Source organism: Hipposideros armiger, unplaced genomic scaffold (assembly GCF_001890085.2).
Source record: "Hipposideros armiger isolate ML-2016 unplaced genomic scaffold, ASM189008v1 scaffold_105, whole genome shotgun sequence".
Classification (NCBI taxonomy): Eukaryota; Metazoa; Chordata; class Mammalia; order Chiroptera; family Hipposideridae; genus Hipposideros; species Hipposideros armiger.
Genome location: NW_017731455.1, coordinates 1,025,831 through 1,050,483, shown reverse-complemented (window position 1 = coordinate 1,050,483; position 24,653 = coordinate 1,025,831). Strand labels below are relative to the sequence as shown.

Here is a 24,653-nt window from a genome sequence, read left to right as displayed (position 1 = left end):
TCTGGGGCGTGGGTGTAATCAGGAAATGTGTTTGGGATGTTGATAACAGGAATTCCCAGGATATTTGAGTGGGAAGAATGGTACTGTGCATCTAAAATTGGGATTGCCATGGACAACCCAGGCTGTACATTCAACATGGCTGGGGACGTGTGGGGTTGAAACTGTACAGCTGGGACACTTTAGACAAGGCCCCCACCATCACAGGCTCTGTACATGAAAAGTCTGATGATGACGAAACAAAAGAGAGAGGCTACGGGGTGGGCACAGTTCAGGAAAAAAGGGAGGCATGGAGACACTTTGAGGAAAGCAAGCTTCTGCTTGGGTTGGTGCTTTGCATTGGTCTGAAAGCACGGTGGGAGGCAGGGAAGAAGTGTGGAGGTCGTGGGGAGGAAGGTGAATGGGACTGTGATGGTACAGTGCTTAGCCTGTGTTATCTCATTTGATCTCTCCATCAGTCCTAGGGAGTAGGAAATGTTCACCCCAATTTTGCAGGTCAACAACCTACAGCTCAGAGGGATTAGGTGACCTACTTACAAACACTCCCAGTTGGTGAGTACATATGTGGGATTCAAATGCCAGCCAGGCTTTGAGAAGAAGAGAAAGGATGTTAAGTATGCAGCTTTTCAGCCCTCTGTTGAGTATGTCTCATGGGCTGCTTCACTGTTTTGTTTGAAGCGAGTTCTCAGAACATCAGGCACACCCACGTTCAAATACAAGTACAAAACACATTTCAGAGCCAGAGAACAATGACTTTGGGTTACTATTTCCCATTCTGTGAGAAATCAAGAATTTGCTATCAGTCATTAAAGAGACACTACCCCTCACCCAGCCAGCAGCCCTGGTGAGCGCCAAAAGCAGAGCGAGCTGGCTGCATTTTAAGATATTGGGGGGCTGGGAAGATCACAGTTAAAGGTGGTGACAGACCATTACTCCTCTGGGGAGTTGTGCCGGTTGCAGGAAAGTCTTGGTGGCCCCAGTGGGGCCCAGGCACAAATCATGGCGGTGGCAGCAGAGTTAGGGAAGCACTAACAGTCTCTGCAGGCGCGAGTATGAAAGGAAGAACAAGATGGTCAAGAGTCTGATGATAGCTTTCTACTTGTGTAGTATTAAGTAGCTGAGCTTTAGAAAAGCAATTAAGCTTAACGCAAAACCCTGCCTACACAGGGCCAACCCTTCCGACCAGGTTTGTCCTTACTAACAAGGTGATAATGAGGTGCCAACTTGGTTTCCATGACCAGAGTAAGAAGAGTTTGGTTTTGTTTTTCCAGGAGAAGTCAGCTGTATTTTCTAAAACTGTGTTCGGGGCCGGAGGGAGCTCTTGTTGGAGAGTCCCCTGCAGCTCTGGAAGGACGCGTGCAGAAGGGCCATCTTTCCAAGTAGGAAAGCCAGCCCCGCTGGGTATTTGTAGGTCAGCCATCGGAAACACGTGCTGTTCCGAGTACAGCCCAGGTTACAGATTACCCATTCAGATTCAGCATGAAATAAGAAGACTAGCTATTTTCTTCCCAACTTCTGCTTTTCGTAGTAAATTCTTACTGCCCCCAACTTTAGTCACCCTTGACGAGAAGTCATTTCACATGAATCTTCAGAGCTAGATGCCTCTTTTGAACCAAAGACCCTTGGATAAAGAGGAAAAGACCCATTGTCCTATTTTTTAAAGCCCTAAAATTCTTAGCCCATAAGAATTAATAACCTAAAATTCGTATGCATATAGCAATCATATTTTGGAGCCAAAAATGGAGCATATGACCTGACACCCCTTAGAGTTAGCACTAATGTCTTGCTACCTCGATTTATCACTGTTACATCACTTTGCACATCCTGCCTTGTGTTAAAAATAATTGCTTATGCGCCTTTCTCCCTCCACTAGACATCAGCTCCACGAGGGAAAGGAGCATGTCTTGGAGGTTGTCGCACTTCCCCGGCACGCCACTTTGAACTTGGTGAGCACTCACTAACTGCCATTAACAGAATGGAGAAGGAAGACAGTGGACGTTGCTCATCAGAACCTGGTGGCTTTAAGGAGATGTGGACACCTCTTTTGAAAGTATACATTTCTGTGGATAAAGGCCGTCAAACAATTCAAAAAGGAGAATTAAATATGCCTTGAAAGCCAATGGATTTTGTTGAATGCAGCTTAAACCACAGTCAGCTACAGAGTCACCCACCTAAGGGGACTGTCAACAAGTCCCCATCCCAAAGCAGGAGCTCCAATACCCTCTTCTCCCTGTCCGAGTCCAGGTTGTGAAACTGATGATTAATCCCTGTGGTGGGCTGAATCATGACCCCCCAAGATATTCACATCCTAATCCCCAGAACCTGTGAATATTACCTTCCATGGTAAAGAGGACGCTGCAGATGTGATTAAGTTAAGGATAATGAGATGAAGAGATTATCATCCTGGATTTTGGGGGCGGTGGGGTGACAATGTAATCACAGAGTCCTTATAAAATGGAAGCGGGAAGATCAGAGTCAGAAAGAGAAGATATAAGGATGGAAGCAGAGGTTAGAGAGGAGATGCTATGCTGCTGGCTGTAAAGATGAAAGACAGGGCCGCAAGCCAAGGAAATGTAGGTCTCTAGAAACTGAAAAAAGGTAAGGAAATGAATTTTCCCCTAGAGCCTCCAAAAGGCACCAGCCCTGGTGGCACCTTGACTTTGGCCCAGTGAGATGGGTTTTGTACTTCTGACCTCCAGAACCGTAAGATAAGAAATGTGTATTGTTGTAAGCCACTGCATTTGTGGTAATATGTTAAGAGAAGCAAATAAGAAACTAACACAATCCACCGAGAAAATTAGATATAAAAGAGGCTTCCACTCTGAGAGGCAGTGGTGGGTGTGGGGACATTGGCTGGATCTTGTTGGTATGAACTCCTGTTCCCTGAGGTCCTGGAGAGCACAGGCTATCTGACTGGACATCTGAAGACCCTCTGGGAACATAGCCAGAAGCCAGAGGTGTCTTCCTTTTCAAAGTCAGCTTTCTTTATCCAGCTGGGGCAATGGCAACCTGGGAAAGCTTAGCATTGCAGATCCTTACGGATCAACTCATCCACCCCCCTCACTAACAAAGACAGAAAGTGATTTGCCCAAAGCCACAGAGCTGGGGAGCAGTAAAACCTTAATGAGAACCCAGATCACTCAAACCAGTTTCTAGAGCATGACAAAATAGCCGTCTCCAAAAGCCCTAAGTAAGCCCCAGAACTATCTATTTCATCATCAGCTTATCATCCCTACCCATATTTACCCGTGGTCCTGTCCTCTGTTCAGAGTTACCAACTAGCCTCTGATGGGCAAGGCACTCCCTGAGCACTGGGGAGATGCAATGATTCAGTCCCTCTGGACCCCTGTTAGCTCCAGAGGTGACAGCAAGGAAGTCCCCGTGTCTGGGAAGTGGGTGGTGGACAAAGTTCTATGCACTTACTACATCCTCTGTTCTCCTAAACCTTGTGCGGCAGCACTATTTACAGTCATATAGTCAAACCTCGGAGGAGGGAGAGCAGCACAGTGTTACATAAGCTGGCATGTGGCGCAGAGCTAGAAAAGCTGCCACACAATCACAGCAGGAGGGCTGCTCCAGGCTCCCAGAAGCACTGCACAGCCATTCCGATGCATCCAGACCTCCAGCAGGCTCACTGCCCCCAAGGCTGGCGTTTCCTTTCTGGGCCATTAATTGTTACAAAGAATTCACAGTGCATAATTACACTAAAAAATTTTGGTTCTCTGCTGGCTTAGAAAGTGTTTTTTGTTTGTTTAATTAAAGGAGCATTTCTCTCAAGAGCTTTAAAAATAAAATACAAAATAAAGGAGAACTAGTTGCCTTTATAATGCTGGGAGATTTAGGAGATTCAGATGAAATCTGTTTCTAATGGTTTAATTCCATAGCGCCAAAAGGATGTGCAACATATTATATCCACTGGGGGAGCACAACAGCTGTCCCAAAGGCTCATTATCTGTCCCAAAGCTCACATTTTCTTCCGAGCCCCAAACAGAATGCAATCATGGATTAGTATCCGGGCACAAAGAGCGAGGCAGCGTCCTTCCTGGGTTTGAGGCAGGGTGCTGGAAATTCAGCAAGATGTTTGTGATGTGATCAATCCTGTTCTGAAAGGAAGGGAGGAAGCACTCAAGACATAGGCTGCCACGGGGCCTCTGCTCTGCAGACTCCTGCGAAGCGGCCAAGAGGGCATTCATGGGTTCATCCATTCAGCCTATGTGGACTGAGCATCTGTTATGTGCTCAGGTTGCTAAGTGGTGGGGACACAGAGAGGGAACAAGAGAACCCTCCCTGAGAGGAGACAGACCAGCACAGAGAGTGATGAATATTCAGACAGAGGTAAGCACAAAACAGCAAGGCACAGGAGGAAGTGGTTCAAGCCTCAGACATTTTAGAGAAATGCGACACACGAAAGAAAAGGCCAACTCAAGGGCTATCCCTGAACTCTGAACAGAGACGTACAAACGTCCTGGACTCATTAACCCATCTACAGATGAAGAAATGCATGAGCTGCTGGGGAAAGGCAGCTGTAGGGTGAACTGTGCTCAGGGACCAGAGAGTCCATCTGCCTGTGGTTGGTGTGTGACAGGGGAAAGTCGCTGAACTTTTCCAACCCTCAGAATTTTCTCATCTGTAAAATGAGGATAGCAATCCCCATTTAATGTGATGCAGGCCGGCCAGTCAGAGCCCCCTGGCCACAGTGACGGATGCAGGATGAACACGCCCTGACATTTTGTTGGCGCCATCTGGAGAGAGACACCCTTTTGTCATGCCATGCCTGGGTGGCTAAACTGGTTGAATTTGAGCCACCACGTAAGGAGAGCCTGCTTGAGAATAAAGCCAACCCAAAGACGCTGGCCTGGAGACAAGAGCACAGGCAGCTCCTGGGTGACCTTAGAGGGGCACCTTGAGCCAGCAACCCCTGGCTCTGCTTGGTCTTTTCTGTACACAAAGCAATGTATTTCTCCTTTATCTGCTTCATAAAGATAGTAATGTAAAAACAAAGCTAACCTACTTGAACCATCTGCATTGAATCCAGACAGTTCCCCTCCACGGCCCCACACTGACTCCAGGGTTCCCTGTCACCCCCCAGATTCCTCTGCAGAGGACCCAGCAGCTAAGGGGACACTGCGGAGAAACTCGGGCAGTCACTTTGGTGTGTTTACTAGCCAGATGACTTGCTTCCTGGTGGTTTGGGGAACAGAATGTCCCCACCCCACCCCGGATGGAGTAAGAGTGCCACACATGGCCACGAGGCCAGCCTGGATGTGAATGGGATGTGTGAGCAAAATCCCCACAAGGGTGTGGACTGCGCAATGACCTTGTCTGGTTCCAAGGTCCAGCCCTGGCCACACAGGTGCTCTTGTGAGCAGGGGACACAGTGCCTCAGCAGAGGCCAGTTTCTAATTGACTGAGACGCCTTTCCTTTTCAAAAACTCACAGGCCACTTTTGCTGCATTAAGAACCTGCTTTATGCGAGGCCTCAGTGGTCCCCTAGGAGAAAAGGATCTTTATTAAACATACATGGTTTAGTCTTCTTTCACTTAGACGACACAGGAGCATAGCGTGAGTGCCTATGGGGCTATGAGGTGCCCGTATAAACGGAGGGTAGGAATCAGGCGTCCTGGGTTCTAGTCCCAACTCACTGCTTGTCAGCTGTGTCACAGTGGGCAACAGGCTTGACCTCTCTGAGCCTCAGTGTCCTCATTTATAAAAAGAGAAGTCCCACTCTTCTCTCACTTACATGATGAAGGTTGGTGTGGGCTGAGGCAAATGAAGAGTTGTCAGGATGCTCTGCAAAGTGTTAGATGCTGCACAGATAGATGTAAGGGTGTGGCATTGTGGGGAAGTTTATTAGAAAGAGGACTTTTGCTGTGTGATCACAACATAACTTTTCCTTTCAGAAAACAGTCCTCTACAAAGGAAGCGATATCTGTCATGCACGTCCTTGGAGATAATCTCATTGCCACCAGGATTTGGGATAGAATGAGTTAAAATCAGTTCAGCCATGTTTATGAAGTAGCAGCCATATCAATGTGATTGTGCTCTGCCTCACAGATGGGGTGTGGGGATAGGAAGGACCACTGCCCAGAGGCTGGGAGCTCAGGTTTCAGAGTTAGTATTAACCTGGGTCTAAATTCCAGTTTGCCACTTTTAAGCTGGGGACTGTGGGAAAATACTTATCCTCTCTAAGCCTCAGGGTCCTCACTGTGAAAGCAGGGGTGGCTGTATCTAAGGTGTAGGCTTGTTCTGAGAGTTAAATGACAGGATGCACATACATTGTTCCGCCCAGTTCCTAGCACACAGCAAGCATTCACGGAATAAATGAAGCAGCGGCTATAACCGTCATCCTCATTGTCATCCTCAGTGCAGATGGCAGGCGAGCTCCGCCAAGGCAGAGACAAATCTTCCTTAGAGATGGATAGAGATGGATGACAGCAAACACAAAGAGATGTAAATATAGAGAGAAGTAAAAAATAAGGGTGGAATCTGCCAGGAGAGGATGGAGCAGGAACGGGGACTGGGGCTTGGGGAGAACAGAGAGTTATAACAGTGGCTTGGTGAACCGGATAAGTCGTCAACAATAGACGTAAAGGGCTGTGGAATAGCAAGGAGGATGAGGCTGAAATTCAGTGGTGTGAATATGTGTGGACTCAAATCAGGCTTTTCCCTGGTGATGTTCAGCCAGCTGGAAACAGAAGCCAAGGACAGCGGCCCAGGGCACCGTAGCACCTGAGCAGACCCGACAGGTCCCATTCTCAGCACACACAATATCTTCCAAGATAATCAATCAGGAATTTAAACTCACTTCCAGCTCAGCTCAGTTCCCTTTCCAGGCCAAGCAACGAATATGTCATTTCTTCTTACATGCTAAAATATAAAATATAATCCAGGTGAGAGAACTCATGATCGGACAAGAGAATGCTTTCCAGGTGTGGTCACACCCTTCTAGTGTGGCCAAATCAAATACAGTGCGATGCTCAGGGTCAGGTCTTGGCTGGGTACTGCCCTTCCATTGCCTCCTGGGAGCTGAACTTCAAATCGTAAATTCTCAACTCTACTGTAACACTCTTAGAAGCAAAGTCAGGGTATGAACCGCAGGGAAGAGGCCCTAAAAGCCAGGTTACAAGATGACAATGATGCTTCTACAGTAATATTGGGGCTCAAGTTCAAACTCTAGCTAATTATCATAAATATTAAGTGCAAGAAGAGGCCTCAGAGATCATTTAGTTGAACCCAACCTACAGAGAAGAAAAGCCCAGTGAAGTTGGCGTAATATGTGAGTCAACCCAAGTCACACAGTCAGACAGAAGAGAGCGGGACCTGGAACCCAGTTCCCCTCGTTCCTTAGGGCTAACACGGCCACTACGAAGGGACACGTCCCCATCCAGGTTGACCAGTGGGTCTTCTCCTTTTTGGGGAGCAGAGTGAGATCACCTATTTTGATAGTGCTATCTTCTTGGTAATGATCGGGCTATCAGTTATCAGTAGCTGGGCCTCTGTGACTCATTCTGAGATGACAGAGTCAATGTTGGTATTATCCCACGTTTGGCTTCAGCTCTTATATTACCATACGATGACTCGTATCACCATGGCACCTCTGGGAGTGAGTCATAACAGTAATGATAATCTTATCATCTCTCTTTTGTTTCATGTTTTTGCAATTGGAGTGTGAATACGTGTTTTCATTTCATTAGCTATCTGATCTCCAGGACAGTGGGTAGCTAAGTCGAATATGATCATTTCCAGTTTATATTAAGAAGACTGAGACCAAGAAAGGTTAGATGAACCACCTGAGGGCATCCAGCGAATAAGGGACTGGGTTGGGACAGGAACGAGGGTCTTTTTACTGTAAGACCAATATTCTATCCTTTGTTCCAGATTCATTAAAGCGAGCTTGTAAAACCACATTCCTGGCCCTACTTCCTCAGATGTGTTTTTTGTTTGTTTGTCTTTCGGAGTTTTTTGTTTGTTTAAAGGTTCTAAAATGTAAAGCTTTTTTTTTTTCTTTATTCTGTGCTGTTTCCTCCCTAATTTGTCACACTGGTTTAAATTTTTTTTCCGGTTCTATTGCGCTATCACTGACATATAACATATAAATTTAAGGCGTACGATGTAATGATTTGATATACGTGTACATTGCAAAATGATTGCCACAATTAGTTCAGTGAACACATCCAAGGTATGATTTTAAATAACATATTTGGTATCAAGTCACCAGCCTTTTGGTCCATGATACTCGGAACCACTCTCATCAGGTAGAATAAGATCCTCAGAACTAGAGGGATGTGCAGTCACAGAGCTCAGCTAGCAGTTTTATAAGTGACACAAGCGGGCACGCCTTTCCCGCAGGTGCTATTAGAAGGGCTCAAAACATACAAAACAGAACAGCTCAGGCAGCCAATGCAGAGAAAATCATATACATTCTGCCAGTGTCATAACAAGAAACAGTTAAAGCAAACAGAAACTTAATGTTAACTCCCCACCAAGGACCATATATTAGTTTTTTTCTTTCCTTCTGTACCACTTGCTTTATTTTATAAGATCATAGTATTGTAGGTGGTAATTATGTTTAATATTCATATTTGTTTTGCTTTGAATTTTAAAAATTCAAAAACATGAAGAATGTAACAAATACTTATGAAATCATTGCCCATCATTTCAAATTAACAAATGCTACTGTTAGGGTCATTTTCACCACAGATATTTTTTTTTATAAACTTTTTTTTTTTAAGATTTTTTTATTGATGAATTGGGGGGATGGGAACAGTGCTGGGGAATTGGGGGAAGGGGGACAGACAAGTTGCTTCGTTTTGTTCTTCAGTCTAGTTGTGGAGGACGTTGCTTCACTGGCCCAAGTTGGCACCATCATTGCGCTCTTCTCGGGTGAGGCAGATCAGTCGCCGGCTTCTGGACGGCCGCTCACACCGGCTGCTGGCCGCTCACGCTGGCTGCTGGCTACACACGGTAGCCCATGGTAACCCACTGCCACAGGGACTGCAGCCTACGCCGTCGCCAGCGACTCACGGCAGCCCAGCTCCAGGTTGAGCTGTCGTTCAGCATCTTAGCTGTGGAGGGCAGTGTCACTGGTCCTCCTATGTGGGATCCGAACCGGGGCCCTCTGGCATCCCAAGCGAGTTCTTAACCATCGCGCCACTCGGCCGGCCCTCACCACAGATATTTTTTATCAAAAAAATAAAATTACACAGATAAAACGAAGTCCCCTTTGAGCCTCTGCCCAGTCCAATTCCACCTCCATCTCCCCAGTGACATCCCCATGTGGTGTCTATTTAACTATATATGTTTGTCAATCTGTCTGTATCTATCTACATATAGAAAAAAAGTATTCAAGAGACTTTCTCTATACATACATATGTTCATTAAATAGCATGTGGGACTGTTTTCAACGGCATTTCTCCTAAAGAAACAACTGTATATTCTCCCAACTTTCTTTTGACACACTGCATGTCGCAGGCAGTGTGCTGGAGTGAAAAAAACGACGAGCTAGAAATCAGAAGACCCAGGCCTGGTCCCACAGCCACTATTTACTCCCCATGGGTTGTAGGTCAGTCAATTCCTCTTTTTTAGTAAAATGGGAAAGCCGGATATGAAAAGATCTCCAAGGTCTCTTCCACCTTTGAAATCTGATAACGCTTAAGATTTAATTTCCTCATCTGTCAAATGGAGATAATAACATCTGACCTGTTAGCTGTTGTAAAGATCTGACACGATGCGCAGTTGCTCTGCAAAGCATGATGATGATGACAATTATTATTGAATATTGAAAAATTATTATTACTCACCAATTAAGGTATTTTTAAGCTCCGGGGAATGCTTCTAAAGAAACCATTGTTACATAAATGGCTGGGCTCAGATGTATGTGTTGCATGCCAGGCAGCGTGCACTAACTTAAATTTCTTCTTTCCCCCTCCTTTTGGGCAGGCCATTCAGCACAAGGAGAGAGGCTCTCTTAACTCTATGAAGGTTTAGGGAAAGAAATACCAAAAGTGCCTCATTATAAGATTCTCTCCTCTACAAAGGCATTCCACAGACAGATCCAGGCTTTCACAGTGAAATGCAGCTCGAATCCATTCTGGGCTGGAATTGGTCTGTCTGACACACAATCCTTCAGGAAATTCACGTGGAGCAGAATTTCACTGGTTTTGTGCAAGCTAAAAATCGAGGGAGTTGGTTTGACTTCTGCGGTTAGGAGAGAGCTTTCTGTGCCTCAGTAACATAAGATGTGGTGACCTCTCAACTTAACAAACTTTTCTGGGGAACATCGGAGCATTCGGAGATGGAAACACAAGCTGTTTGAAATGTATATTTTAAAACTGCTATACAAGTTCTCTAAGATGCCAAATGTTAATGTTTATACATGCAAATGAAATATTCAGGGTATTACAGGCCAGTGCTGCCCCTGTGGAGGACAGTGTGCACACAGACAACCTCCTCCCTACACCCACTCACCTAGGTAACTACCTTCAGCATGCCCTTCAGACATCACCTCCTCCAGGCAGGCTTCTCTGACTCCCTCTCCCATCTAGTGTGTGCTGGTGTCCAATCTATGATCCCCCATAATACCCTGCTGCTCCATTAGCTCAGTTACACTTTCTTCTCAATCTTAACCACCCTCTCTCATAACTGTCTACCCAATGACTCATCTGATTTCCTCACTGCCCCTTCATCACCTTGAAGGCAGGAATTAACGTGCCCCATTTCATGTCACAGTGCCTGGCACATGGGAGGTGTATGGTACCAATAAGCATTGCTATGCATATACACACCTGCTCCATGTGTATGTGTGTGGAGACAATAGTTGTGTATCTCATTTTCCATTTGTTTTCCTGGGTAAATGTTCCATGTGTGCGTTGCTCAAGGCTTTGAAGATGAAGTTCTGCAAAGAATGTGGATTCTATTCAGTGTTCGAACGCTGTCAAATTATGTAAATACCATCAAGCACACCAGGGATAAAATCCTAAAATATTCAACAAACAGACTTGCCACATTTTTCCTTTTAACTAAATCTGAAGAAAATGCAATTTCAGTGTGCGATCTGAGGAGATGTAAGTGTCTAATCTGCATGATTCTGAGATGAAGCATATGCTCAAGGAATGAATGGTCCCTATGTTCTCTAAACTTCACTTTTAGTAGTTTATATCACTGAGGTTTTTCTGGTAAATGTTAGGAAATTCAAGCCAATTTTAAATCAGAATAAATGTTTAATTTTAAAGAATTAAAATTCTCCATCAAAATCGCTGTGTTTTTTTCCCCCCCTAGAATTGCCTGACTGTTAACCTGGACATTGTAACCAACACAATTTAAGCCAAATGCTAGGAGCCCATATAAAAGTGAAGAGGCAGTGGGGGCCAGTGGGGGTAGGGAAGGCACTGTTTGGGTTGTAAGTAGACCCATTTCTTATACTGCTCTGCCACCAATACCATCTTATTGGACCCTCTTCACCCTGTAGAACTTAATTTTCTCATCTATAAAATGAGAGGATAACATTTAAGGTTCCTTTTTTTTTTGCCTTATGATTTTAGGATGGTGGGTGTTTTCTTAATGCTGTTATTTATGACTCACGGGAAAGTTAGGATGATCTGGTTGTGGGATAGAGATAGATTTTACACTGAGAGATCTGAGTTCTAGCTCTACTGCTCCTCTAGTCCTGGGTGACTTCAGAGACAGGCCCTTAGCCTCCAATTAGTAGACCTGTCTGTAAAATGACAAGGTGAAACCAGACTACTGATTTTCAAACTCTGGTGGACATCAGAAGAGCTTCTTAAAACACAGATTCTGGGCTCAGCCCGTTTCTGTCTCAGGAGGTCTGGGTTGGGGCCTGAGAATCTGCATTTCTTACAAGTTCAGGTGATACAAATGCTGGCCTTTGAGAGCCACTAATCCTACCTTCCAACTCTGAAAATTTATGGTGAGTTACAAAAAATTTATTAACTACTGTATTTTTACTGAGCCACCTCTACCTTTAATGAGCTTCCCAGTACACCAAGGGCTTCCGTTTCCATGGGGGTTTCAAACATTGCAAAAATAATTTCAGGGAGCACCTGAAATCACTCTTATACCTACCTTTCTTTAAGAGACTCAACCAACAGCCGGCTGAGTGGCTCAGTTGGTTAAGAGCGCGAGCTCTGAGCAACAGGATCACCGGTTCGATTCCCACATGGGCCAGTAAGCTGCACCCGAGCTGAGCTGCCACTGAGCTGCCAACAGGCAGCAGGGTGGTTCAGCTGGTGAGAGAACGTGCTCCTAACAACAAGGTTGCCGGTTCGACTCCTGCAAGGGATGGTGGGCTGTGCTCCACCTCCGCAACTAAGATTGAACATAGCACCTTGAGCTGAGCGGCTGCGAGCTGCTGAGGGGTGGCTGGGCAACTGGACTTGGAGCTGAGCTAGTTGTACCCTCCACAACTAAGACTGAAGGACTATTCCCCAACACTCTTCCCCTCCCCCAATTCCCCAATAAAATCTTAAAGAGAGAGAGAGAGAGAGAGAGAGACTCAATCAACATGTTCGTCTGGACTTCTAGAATCAAAACATTCAAGGTTCACAAAACCTCAGATAAGGGCTGGCCGAGTGGCTCGTTGGTTAAGAGTTGGCTTGGGAGCAAGAGCGCTGAGCACCAGGGCTGCCGGTTCGGATCCCACATGGACCTGTGACACTGCCCTCTACAGCTAAGATGGTGAACAACAGCTCAACCAGGAGTTGGGCTGCCATGAGCTACCATGAGCGGCCATCCAATCGCCGGCGACTGATCTGCCTCGCCCGGGAAGAGCACAATGATAATACCAACATGGGCCAGTGAAGTGACATCCTCCACAACTAGACCGAGGAACAAAAGGACAGCAACTTGTCTGTTCCCCTTCCCCGATTCCCCCATAAAATCTTAAAAACAAAAACAAAAACAAAAACAACCTCAGATAGTTTATTTAACTGGTTGATTGACTGGCTCCACATCATGTTATCAAGTTTGTTGACTGGGAAGGACGCATAGTTCCATGCACGCTGAGTTCACTAATGTGGAGAACAGAAGGGTCAGGCTTCAGACGCCAAAAATGCTTTGGTCAAGCAACATTGAGATTATGACAAAGTCCACCTTCCAAGCTCACTGTAAGCCAAAAGATTTTTTTTGGTAAAATCATCTATATCATTAGATTTCAAACTTGGTGGCACTGTCATTTACTTGGGGTGTTTTAAAAAATACGGTTGCTTGGGCCACGTCTCCAGAGATTCTGATTCACCCTCGACATTGGGATTTTCAATAGCTCCCCAGGAGAAATGTTGTGAAGCAAAGTCTGAGACTCACCAATCTATAAAGGAGTAGAATCAATCTGTTCTTCACTACTTTGAGCCCCACAAGCCATTTTTGCCACAACAAACAACACAACCATTTGTCTTAAATTATCCTTAAGAATAAACACTGAAATTTTTATAAGATCACAAAGAGTCACAAACACAGTGGGCCATCAGCCAGTATTTCTTCGCTATCTTGAAGCACCTTCCACACAGTTCAATAAATACTTTTTGTGGCAAGACTTCCCCCAGAGGGTGCATAAGGTTTCTGCCTCAGAGAGCCAGATGACGTTTGCTGGGAGATGACTCTTTTACCTTCTAAATTATGAGCACCTTGAAGACATCATCCACATCCTAAAATCTTTCAAATTCCTGAGTGTCTATCTGGCTCAGTGCCAGGCAAATTAGAAGCACTGAACAAACACTTGTTCAACTCACTTGAATTTATGATTGTCACTAAGCACATGGAATGCAGACCTTAGCAAAATATGCGAAGTGTTTTATTGTGAAACATGCGGTATATGTTTCTGTGTTTGCATTCAAGATGTGCACTGTTTAATTCTTTTAAATTCTTTCGAGTAAATGAGAACCTTGAGGTTGAAACTTTATAAATATACCATATAACTACTTAGATTCCATTTCCCAAAGTGGATGGAAGTTTCTGGTGCCTTAAGAAACATACCTTTCTGACTACAGACAAAAAAACACAGGTGCCACCCAAGGCAGAGAATGTTATAGGTGGGTTAGTTCTGGCTTTTGCCTCTATTTTACAAAGCCGTGGCCATAGGAAAGTTACTGCAGAGAGGAAATAAAAGACAAGGCAGCAACAGTTAGAGGGACAGGCCCGTCGGTTACAGTCGCATGTGCCATTCTAGATATTTCTCTCAGATCACCATAAACTAAACCTGAGGTTAAGATCCAAGCAGACTGAGAACTGCCTTGGCTGGGGCAAGAAAGAATGGTTAAAACTCGATGGCTGGCTTTTCACTCCAACTTGCTCTCCAGCACTTTCCCCTGCTCCCCCATCCATTGCTAATTAGGAGCAGCCAAGGCTTGACATGTACACAGTTCTCTATGGTAAAATTGATTACTATATTACTATGGAAAATAAGGAAGTCATTTCATTCGAAATATCAAATTCCACAAAATCATACATGGCAGCTGTTAGTGCATGCATGTGGGGGAGGGAACAAGTGTGTGAAAACATTAACCCTCTCCCCTTCAGTTTTCTGACGCTTAGAAAAAAAAAAAAAGATTCCAATGTAAATAAGGCAGAAACCAGTGGCAAAGTGACATAATGGACTTTTTTAAGGTCAAAAACATTCCCGTGATGTAAGATACATTGTACACGCCATTTTACAAGTGTACATGTGTGCGTTTGCTTGCACACACTTGCAAATAGAAAACCAGTATTCCTCTCCCGGATGTGCCGAAGCTACTTGTAATCGTCTCAGATAAAGAAAGAGGTGAGTCATGTTTGGTTGCGCTTGAGCCTGGTAACAGGTCATCACATCCATGTCCAAATACGTCCCCTGAACCTCGCGACAGAAGTATATACACTTGCTTACCTGCTTGCTTGGGGACTTTAAAATAGTTTTGCTTTGAAATTTAACTTTATTTAAAGACACCTACTAGTTGCTGAAAGACGTATCATGGCTCCTTCAGAGGTGCTTAGAAGCAACTTCTAAGCATTCTTTCTTAGCAAAATATCCCATGCTCATGAATTCTAACAGGGCACTCGCCACCCGGTTCATGAGTCTGACTCTGCACTCGAACAGATAGGAGACATTTCAAACGTCTTTGTATTCATTCTCCAGCAATTAACACAAAACACCTCAATCTTAAAAGACCCCCATCGTTCATAAAGCTTCATGATTTTAAAAATGTCCCCTTCCCCTCAGATCTGATAATAACGCAATCTGTTTTCCCGCGGCCACCCGACTTTTCTTTATAAGAGTTTAGTAACCAGTGTAAAAAACAGCTTCTAGACTTCCTGACATTGGGATTGATGATTTCAATGGGATCATGGGGAGCTGTTTGAAGTCACATGTTACCCTGCCGTTATGAATCATTTATTACCATTTTTTTAAACGCGAGGGGGTGGGGATACGGAGAAATCGCACACTCATGCACAAATGCTTAGCGCCAACGACATGGTCAGAAGTGCTGCCTGGACCAGAGAATAAAAAGAAACCCCTTGATTTCCCCCTTGTGCTGGGGAAAGGTAGGATGACGTCATGCAACCTTACCTTTCTGAAAAAGACCAGGGAGCCTGGCATTGAGCGCTGACCTGAGGCCACCGACGCCGGGAGTCATTTTGGGTGTTGCGCATGTGCCTCCCTAGAAAATTCCAATGACATTCTACCAGCTTTCTGCATGCCAATCATGACAAGCTTCCGCTTAAACTCTCAGGAGTCTGGAAAGGGGCAGAGGAGGGGGAACGCAAGCGAGGGAGCGAGAGAAAGGGAAAGAGCGTCCCAGCGCCCCGCATACCCATCTGGAAGGGGAGTCACATGCCACCGCCGGGAGCCATTCCTGCTGCATTACACATGCTGAGTGTAAATGGCAAACAATATCAGTCGATGTTTACGCCACATGTTCTCAGTCTCTTCACATATCAACACCCAGGCCAGCTTCTGAGAACACTTCTGAAGGGGGGAGGACTTGGGCTAATCACGTGGCCATTTTTAATCAAACTCCAAAGCCTCCTGTCCTGGTTTATTTTCCTACTTCTTGTTGGTGGAGGTGGTAGTGATGGTAGTTTGTTTGTTTGCTTACTTGCTCTTTTTTTATACTGGGTTTTGTGGATGACAATTTGGTCTTGAAGGTCCTCAAAAGGACCTGTAGCGATGTAACCACATCAGATAGCACCAACAAACTGACTCCAAACCAGCAAACCTCCTGAACGGCTTGCCCCTTCTTTTTTGCGTGTGTGGATCAAGAGAGGGAGTGAGGCAATCCATCATTTCACCTACAATACTTTTCAGCAAGAAAAATGGACTATCTTCTGCTCTAAGCAGTGGATCTTAACTAAGGGAGATTTTCCCCCCCAGGGAACGCTGGAGACATTTTGTTTGTCAGAGCTGGAGGTTGCTACTGGCGTTTACTGGGCAGAGGTCAGGGATGCCACTGAAATCCTACAATCTTCAGAACAAACCCCACAAATAAGGATTACACAGCCCCATATATCAATAGTGCCACAGCTGAGAAACTGCCCTAAGGCTGAGCCCTTCCACAGTCTTACAGAAAATATGATACCCCGCAATATAAAGAAAAAGAAAGAAAAGAAAAAAAAGCCAAAAAGCCCCCTCTGTGAGGAACTGACTGAAGGCCCTGCGATCTACGGATGGACTTTGCCTGATTTATTGTTTAATTACTCAGGAATTCGATCATTTTTCTCCCCAGCAGCCATCATTCTCCTGCCACTCTGTTTCCCTCTTCTCTTTCCAAATCTCACACTGCAATACTCACACAATCAAACCAAACGAAACCTTCGCATGATTTTCTAAATCAAAATCTGCTGTCCACAGGTATCTCACTGCCAGGTTACATAGAGAGCCATCATCCCAGTTTGTCCTGTCTGGACCGTCTGATATTCATCTGTAATGCCCAGTATCCAATATAATCCCCTCTCAAAATTACCCAGGAGGTTACGCTTTTTACAAGGTACAATCTCCCCAAAATTGCTTATAAAGGACTAGGGATTAAAGCTCACTAGGTTCTCCTATTTTACTTACACCCTTAGAGGTGGGGCAGGGTATGGTCACTGGTATCAAGGAAGCTTCTCTCCTGCTAGGTCAGTGTGTGATGTTCCTGCAGACTACTGAAAAGTCAAAGTGAAAGTCAGTCATGTCTGTCTGAACAGCCAGTTTCCAGCTGCCCACCAGAGGCCCACTTGCCCAGTGAGCTCCCCAGAGAGCCCAAGGACTCTTTCTTCCTATTTTAGTCACAGCCCACAGTCTGCCCCATGCTTGCCTGGCTCTCCGCCCATGACACAGTCACAGACACCTAAAGGCGCCAGTCCCAGATCCTGACCTATGGGAACCAGCCAACCTGGCTGCAACTGAATTTCTGCTCTGGCCTTGGGTCCCTCCCATGATCTACTAGGTTTCCCCAAGGTGCAAGGCAGGGCTCCCGTGATGGATTGCTCATTTTGCCCTTCCTCTCTCTCTGTCTTATTTCATTATGCTCAGGATTTTCTTAGGATAAGAGTTTACTGAACAGACATTTATAGAACATTTCATCCCAAAATTGCAGAATACACATTTTTGTCACACGGGCATGGAACATTCTCCAGGATACATCACATATTAGGCTACAAAACAAGACTCAATAAATTCAAGAAGATTGAAATCATATCAAGCATCTTTTAGGACCACAATGGCATGAAGCTAGAAATCAACTATAGACAGAAAATTGGGAAAAAAACCAAATACTTGGAAACTAAACAACACACTACCTAATAACCAATGGATCAAAGAGGAAATCAAAAACCACTTTGAGACAAATGAAAATGAAAAGACAATTTTCCAAAATTTATGGGATGCAGCAAAAGCAGTTCTAAGAGGGAAGTTCATAGCTATACAGACCTACCTCAAGAAACAGGAAAAATCCCAAATAAACCATCTAACTTTACACCTAAAGGAACTAGGAAAAAAAATAAATAAATAAAAAAGAAAACCCAAAGTAAATAGAAGGGAGGAAATAATAAAGATCAGAGCAGAAATAAACAAAATAGAGATTAAAATTATTTTTTAAATCAATGAAACTAAGAGATGGTTCTTTGAAAAAGATACACAAAATTGGCAAACTTTTAGCCAGACTCAGCAAGAAAAATAAAGTCCAATAAATAAAATCATAGATGAAAGGAATATTACAGCCAATACCACAGAAATACAAAGAAATATTAAAGAATACTATGAACAATTATATGCCAAAAAATTAGACAACCTAGAAGAAATGACTAAATTTCTAAAAGCATACAACCTTCTAAGACTCAACTAGGAAGAAATAGAAAATTTAACCAGACCAATTACTAGCAACGAAATTGAAGCAGTAATAATAATTAAAAACAAAAAACCTCCCAACAAACAAAAGTCCAGAACCAAGTGGCTTCACAGTTGGATTCTACCAAATATTTAAAGAAGAATTAATACCTATCCTTCTTAAACTATTCCCAAAAACTGAAGAGGAAAGAATGCTTCCAATCTTATTCTATAAAGCCAGCATTACCCCGATTCAAAACAAGAGAAAGACATTACAAAAAAAATAAAACAAATAGAAAATTACAGACCAATATCCTTGATGAGCATAAATGCAAAAATTCTCAACAAAATATTAGCAAACCAGATTCAACAATACATTAATATACATGATCAAGTGGGATTTATTCCAGGGATATAAGGATGGTTCAACATCCATAAAACAATTAACATGATACATCACATCAACAAAATGAAGGATAAAAATCATATAATCATATCAATAGATGCATAAAAAGCATTTGACAAAATTCAACATCCTTTTATGATAAAAACTCTCAACAAAGTGGATACAGAGGGAACATACCTCAACAAAATAAAGCTATATCTGACAAACCCACAGCTATTTCATACTCAGTGATGAAAAGTTGCAAGCTTTTTCCTCTAAGATCATGAACAAGACAAGGATGCCCACAATCACCACTTTTATTAAACATAGTATTAGAAGTCCTAGCCACAGCAATCAAACAAGACAAAGAAATAAAAGGCATCATAATCAGAAAGAAAGAAGTAAACTCTCACATTTGCAGACGACATGATATTATAATAGAAAATCCCAAAGACTCCACCAAAAAACTATTAAAACTAATAAATGAATTCAGTAATACAAAATCAATATCCAGAAATCTGTTGTTTCTATATACTAATAATGAACAATAAGAAGGAGAAATTAAGAAAACAATCTTATTTACAATTGCATCAAAAAGCATAAAATACCCAGGAATAAATTTAAGCAAAGATGTGAAAGACCTATAACTCTGAAAACTATGGAAAAAAAAACTGAAGATACAAATAAATGGAAGGATATACTATGCTCATGGATTGGAAGGGTTAATATTGTTAAAACATCCTCACTACCTAAAGCAATATACAGATTCAAAGAAATCTCTATTAAAATACCAATGGAATTCTTCTCAGAACTAGAACAACATCCTAAAATTTATACGGAACCAGAAAAGACCCCAAATACTCAAAGAAATCTTGAGAAAGAACAAAGTGGGAAGTCTCACACTTCCTGATTTCAAACTATATTACAAAATTATAACAATCAAAACATGGTGCTAGCATAAAAACAAATATATAGACCAATGGAATAGAATAGAGATCCCAGGAATAAATTCTCACTTATATAGTTAACTAATCTATGACAAAGGAGGTAAGAATATACAATAGGGTAAAGGCAGTTTCTTCAATAAGTGGTGTTGGGAAAACTGGACAAATACATGCAAAAAAATGAAACTGGAACACTTTCTTATACCACATACAAAAATAAACTCAAAATGGATTAAAGACTTAAAAGTATGAGCTGAAGCCATAAAACTCTCAGAAGAAAACATAGGTATTAAACTCTTTGATATCAGTCTTAGCAATATCTTTTTAAATATATCTCCTCAGGCAAGAACAACCAAAGAAAAAATAAATAAATGGGACCATATCAAACTAAAAAGTTTTTGCACAGGGCCGGCCGAGTGGCGCGACGGTTAAGAACTGGCTTGGGACGCCAGAGGGCCCCGGTTCGGATCCCACATATGAGGGCCAGTGACACTGCCCTCCACAGCTAAGATGCTGAACAACAGCTCAACCTGGAGCTGGGCTGCCATGAGTCGCCGGTGACGGCATAGGCTGCAGCCCCTGTGGCAGTAGGTTGCCACGGGCTACCGTATGTAGCCAGCAGCCAGCATGAGTGGCCATCCAGAAGCCGGCGAATTGATGTGCCTTGCCCGGGAAGAGTGCAATGATGGTGCCAACTTGGGCCAGTGAAGCAACGTCCTCCACAACTAGACTGAAGAACAAAACGACAGCAACTTGTCTGTTCCCCTTCCCCCAATTCCCCAGCACTGTTCCCATCCGCCCAATTCCCCAATAAAAATCTTAAAAAAAAAAAATAAGTTTTTGCACAGCAAAGAAAAACATCAACAAAATGAAAAGATAACTTATTGAATGGGAGAAGATATTTGCAAATGATACATCTGATAAGGGGTTAATATTCAAAATATATAAGAAACTCATACAACTTAACACCAAAAAAAACAAACAATTCAATTAAAAAATGGGCAGAGGACTTAAATAGGCATTTCTCCAAAGAGGACATAAAGATGGCCAACAGACATGAAAAGGTACTCAACATGGCTAATTATCAGGGAAATGCAAATCAAAACCACAATGAGATATCCCCTCACACCTGTCAGAATGGCTATATAAAAAAAAAAATCAACAAATAACAAATGCTGGCGAGGATGTGGAGAAAAGGGAACCCTCGTAGAACATTGGTGGGATCATAAAGTGGTGCAGCCACTAAGGAACACGGTATGGTGATTCCTTAAAAAATTAAAAATAGAGTTGCCATATGACCCAGGGATACCACTTCTGGGTATTCACCTGAAGAAAATAAAAAAATACTAATTCAAAAAGATATATGCACCCTTATGTTCATTGCAGCATTATTTACAACAGCCAAGATATGAAAGCAACATAGGTGGTTATTGATATATGAATGGATAAAGAAGATACAGTATATATTATGTATATATTTACATACATAATATATCCATAATGTATACTGTATCTTCCTCATATGTTAAGTGAAATAAATTAGACAGAAGACCTGAATAGGCATTTCTCCAAAAAGGACATACAGAGGAAGAAAAATACTATATGATTTCACATATATGTGGAATCTAAAAAAACAAAAACCAGAAACAGACTCATAGATAGAGAGAACAAACAGATGGTTGCCAAAAAGAAGGGATAGTGGAAAAATAAAATAAAATAAAATAAAATAAATTTAAATAATAGTTTACTGAAACGTGCTCCACCACACACATCTTCCCAAACCCATATCCAAGGCTGTGCTCTTGCCTGCCAATGAATGAAAGGCAGTGCTGGGTAGTGCTGAGAACACAGGCTCTGGAGCCAGACAGCTGCAACCAGTCACAGGAAATGGGGTAAGGACCATGCTATGTCCAAGATTACGGTCCAAGGTGTGTGTGTGTGTGTCCAATAGCCCAGTGCCTAGTGTAGTGTAGTCAACGCTGGCTGAGGATCTGCTATTATGAGCACCATAGCATGATAAATGGATGGTGAACTTAATTATGAAGAAAAAAGGTATCCTGATACATGGCCTGGAGTGTGATTCCGGGGAGAAGAAAAGTCAGGACTTAGAATGAGTCCTTCTAACTGTGTGGTTCTAGCTCTTACCCAGGCATTAGGATGCAAACCCTGGCCCCATTTGGAAATGAAGAGGCGCAAACTGACCATCACAAACTAAAATATAGTAAGTGCATGTTGAGCGCTTACTGTATACCAGCACTGTGACAGGCAAGGCAGGAAGGAGGAACACAAGGTAATACTGAGTGCGTGTACACAGGCATTATGCTACTCACGTCACACATTCTCTTGATCTTCGCAAGTCTTAAAAAATGAAGATCACTATTCCCACTTCACAGATGAGAACACTGAGCCTCCAAATAACTGAATAACTTATCCAAAGTCCTAAAGTCAGCATGTGGTTATATGAAACAAAGTCTGTTCAATTCCAAAGACTTTGTTCTTCTATGAAAACACTTCCCAGTGTTCGAGGTGAGTCACAAGTGTAAATCACAGAGTAACATAAGATGATTGCTTCATGTAAGGTGTGTTCCAAGTGTAATGAGAGCAGGACTGGCTACATATTGGGTTGTCAGAAAAGTCATGACATACTTTGTCTATGTTTTTCAAAGGTCATTTATTTATATAAAGAACAAAGATCAATCAATGATATATTGCCCGTTTTGTTCGATAACCTTTTGCCATCTTTCAGTGAGCTTCATAATTCCTCATTCATAGAAGGACCTGTCTTTATTTGCAAAACACTGAACAAGGTGCTGATTTACAGCCTCATCTGAATTGAACGTTATACCACACAAGGAGTTTTGAAGAGGGCGAAACAAGTGGAAGTCTGATGGCACAAGGTCAGGCGAGTATGGTGGGTGTGGCAACACATCCCATCCAAGCTCCAATAATTTTTGACAGGTGATCAAACTTGTGTGTGGTCTTGCATTGTTGCAATGGAACATAACTTCTTTACAATTAACAAGCTCTGGACGTTTCTGGATGATGGATTCATTCAAACTGTCCAATTGCCAACAGTACACATTTGAATTGATTGTTTGTTTCCTTGGTAGGAGCTCGAAAAACACAACACCTTTAAAATCCCACCACACTGAGAGCATAACCTTCCTCTGATGAATGTCTGCTTTCGATGTCGTTTGAGGCAAATCATCACGTCGGGACCAAGACTGTTTGCGCACCACATTGTAGTAAACAATCCACTTCTCATCACCAGTTATCAGTCACTTCAAAAGAGGGTCGTTTTCCTCACGTTTAATGAGCATATTGCAGATGTTTATACACGCCATCAAATGAACTTCTTTGAGTTCATGAGGAACCCAAATATGGAGCTTGCTTACGTGTCCCAGCTTCTTCAAGTGGTCGTGAATGCTTGAATGATGGATGTTCAATGTTTCTGCAATCTCTCGTGTCGTGTAAAGTGGGTTTGACTCGGTCAATGCCTTTATTTTGTCGTCATCAACCTCAGTGGGCCTCCCTGACCGAGGAGCGTCGTTGAGATCAAAATCACCAGCACGGAATTTTGTGAACCATCGTTGGCACTGATGTTCTTGTGGAGCATTGTCACCATAAACTTTATGCAACTTTTCACAAGTTTGACACGCATTCTTCCCTTTATGGAAGTAAAACAGTAAAATGTGGCAACAATGCACAGTTTGGTCTTCCACCTTCAACTTGTTGTAAAATCTCCAAAACTTAACCAAATCGCTTAATTTTTTTTTTTAGAATGAAGCTAGGACTGTCAGCTGTCAAATGACATAGCAATAACATAGATGCGAATGACTCTAGTACTTCCAAAAATGAACTAGTGCCATCTGTTGCAAACATGTGTCATGACTTTTCCAACAACCCAATAATTTGTGGGGCCCAGTGAAAAATGAAAATGCACGGTTGTTGTTAAAAAATTAAGAATTTCAAGATGGCAACAGTAGAGCATTCAACCAAGCATAGAACCATTCTGAGCAAAAGGCCCTATGTGAACACATGCCCATGAAGCCAGTCCTGAAGGGGACAGAAGAACTCTGAGAGGGACAGAAGGGGTGGGAGCCATGTCACCCATTCACTCTGACAGCAGCAGTTGCCAGAGCACCACAGCCGAAGGCCATTTGCTGGGCATCCCAGCCTGCCCCTTTCCCCTGGCTAATCCACTCTCCTGTACAGAGCTAGCATGAACACAAGGGGATGCGAAGGGTTTGGGGTGGGACTTGGTTTAGGAGAAGCAGGAGGCAAATCTGACCCAAACAAATATTGCTATTTATTAGGATACTGAATTTCTTGAGGAGACATGATGAAAGGGGTAATTTGGCTTCCATTGCTGGGGAGGTGTCCCAAAGTAGGTGGTGTGGTGATCCTCCGTTGTGGGGGGGGAGGGATTATACGCAGTAAAAAGACACACTGGCAGGAATATACAGCCCATGTGTGAGGGATGAAGACAGTGAAAGGCTGAGAACCAGCGAGTGTAAGGAGTGCTCGGCAGCACCTGGCTTCATCGCCACCTCACTCTGTGACCTGCAGCCAGTTACTGAGTCCTTATGGCTCAAAATACCCAAGTGCCAAGTACACAGGAACTTAGGGCATACCTTATAGCCATCAAAAGTGATGTTTACTATCCACTTACTATTTAATGTGAAATTAAAAATCAGTGCTCACACGTGAGGACAGACACACACACACACACACACACACACACACACACACACACACACACCCCTATGGTTACAGACATGTAAAAGGCAAAACAATCCTTAGGTAGAAAAAATATATATTAGAGAACTCACCAAAATATTAACAGGGCAGCTGTGTTTAGACAGTGAAATCTTAGGTCATTTTTTTTTCTCCTTTCTCCTTTTATAAATGTTTCAATTTTTCCTCAATAAACATGGGGTTTTTTTTCAGTGAAAAAAAGTAATTTTTTAGAATTCCTTTTTTTTTTTAAGATTTTATTGGGGAATTGGGGAAGGGAACAGTGTTAAGGAATTGGGGA

At 43.1% G+C, this 24,653-nt stretch overlaps 1 protein-coding gene across 3 annotated transcripts in view; it reads right to left on the bottom strand.

Annotated features, from left to right (window-relative positions):
• RBM20 (RNA binding motif protein 20) overlaps positions 1 to 24,653 on the bottom strand; it is a 191,062-nt gene that overhangs the window by 55,361 nt on the left and 111,048 nt on the right. The window contains exon 1 of one of the 3 annotated variants that reach the window (XM_019646592.1): positions 15,551 to 15,816. The exons of the other annotated variants lie outside the window; for them this stretch is intronic. Coding sequence (XP_019502137.1) covers positions 15,551 to 15,633 — 83 coding nt within the window. The 5' untranslated portion in view covers positions 15,634 to 15,816. Of the gene's footprint in view, positions 1 to 15,550; positions 15,817 to 24,653 lie in introns of those variants that run through there. 3 annotated transcript variants of the gene reach the window in all.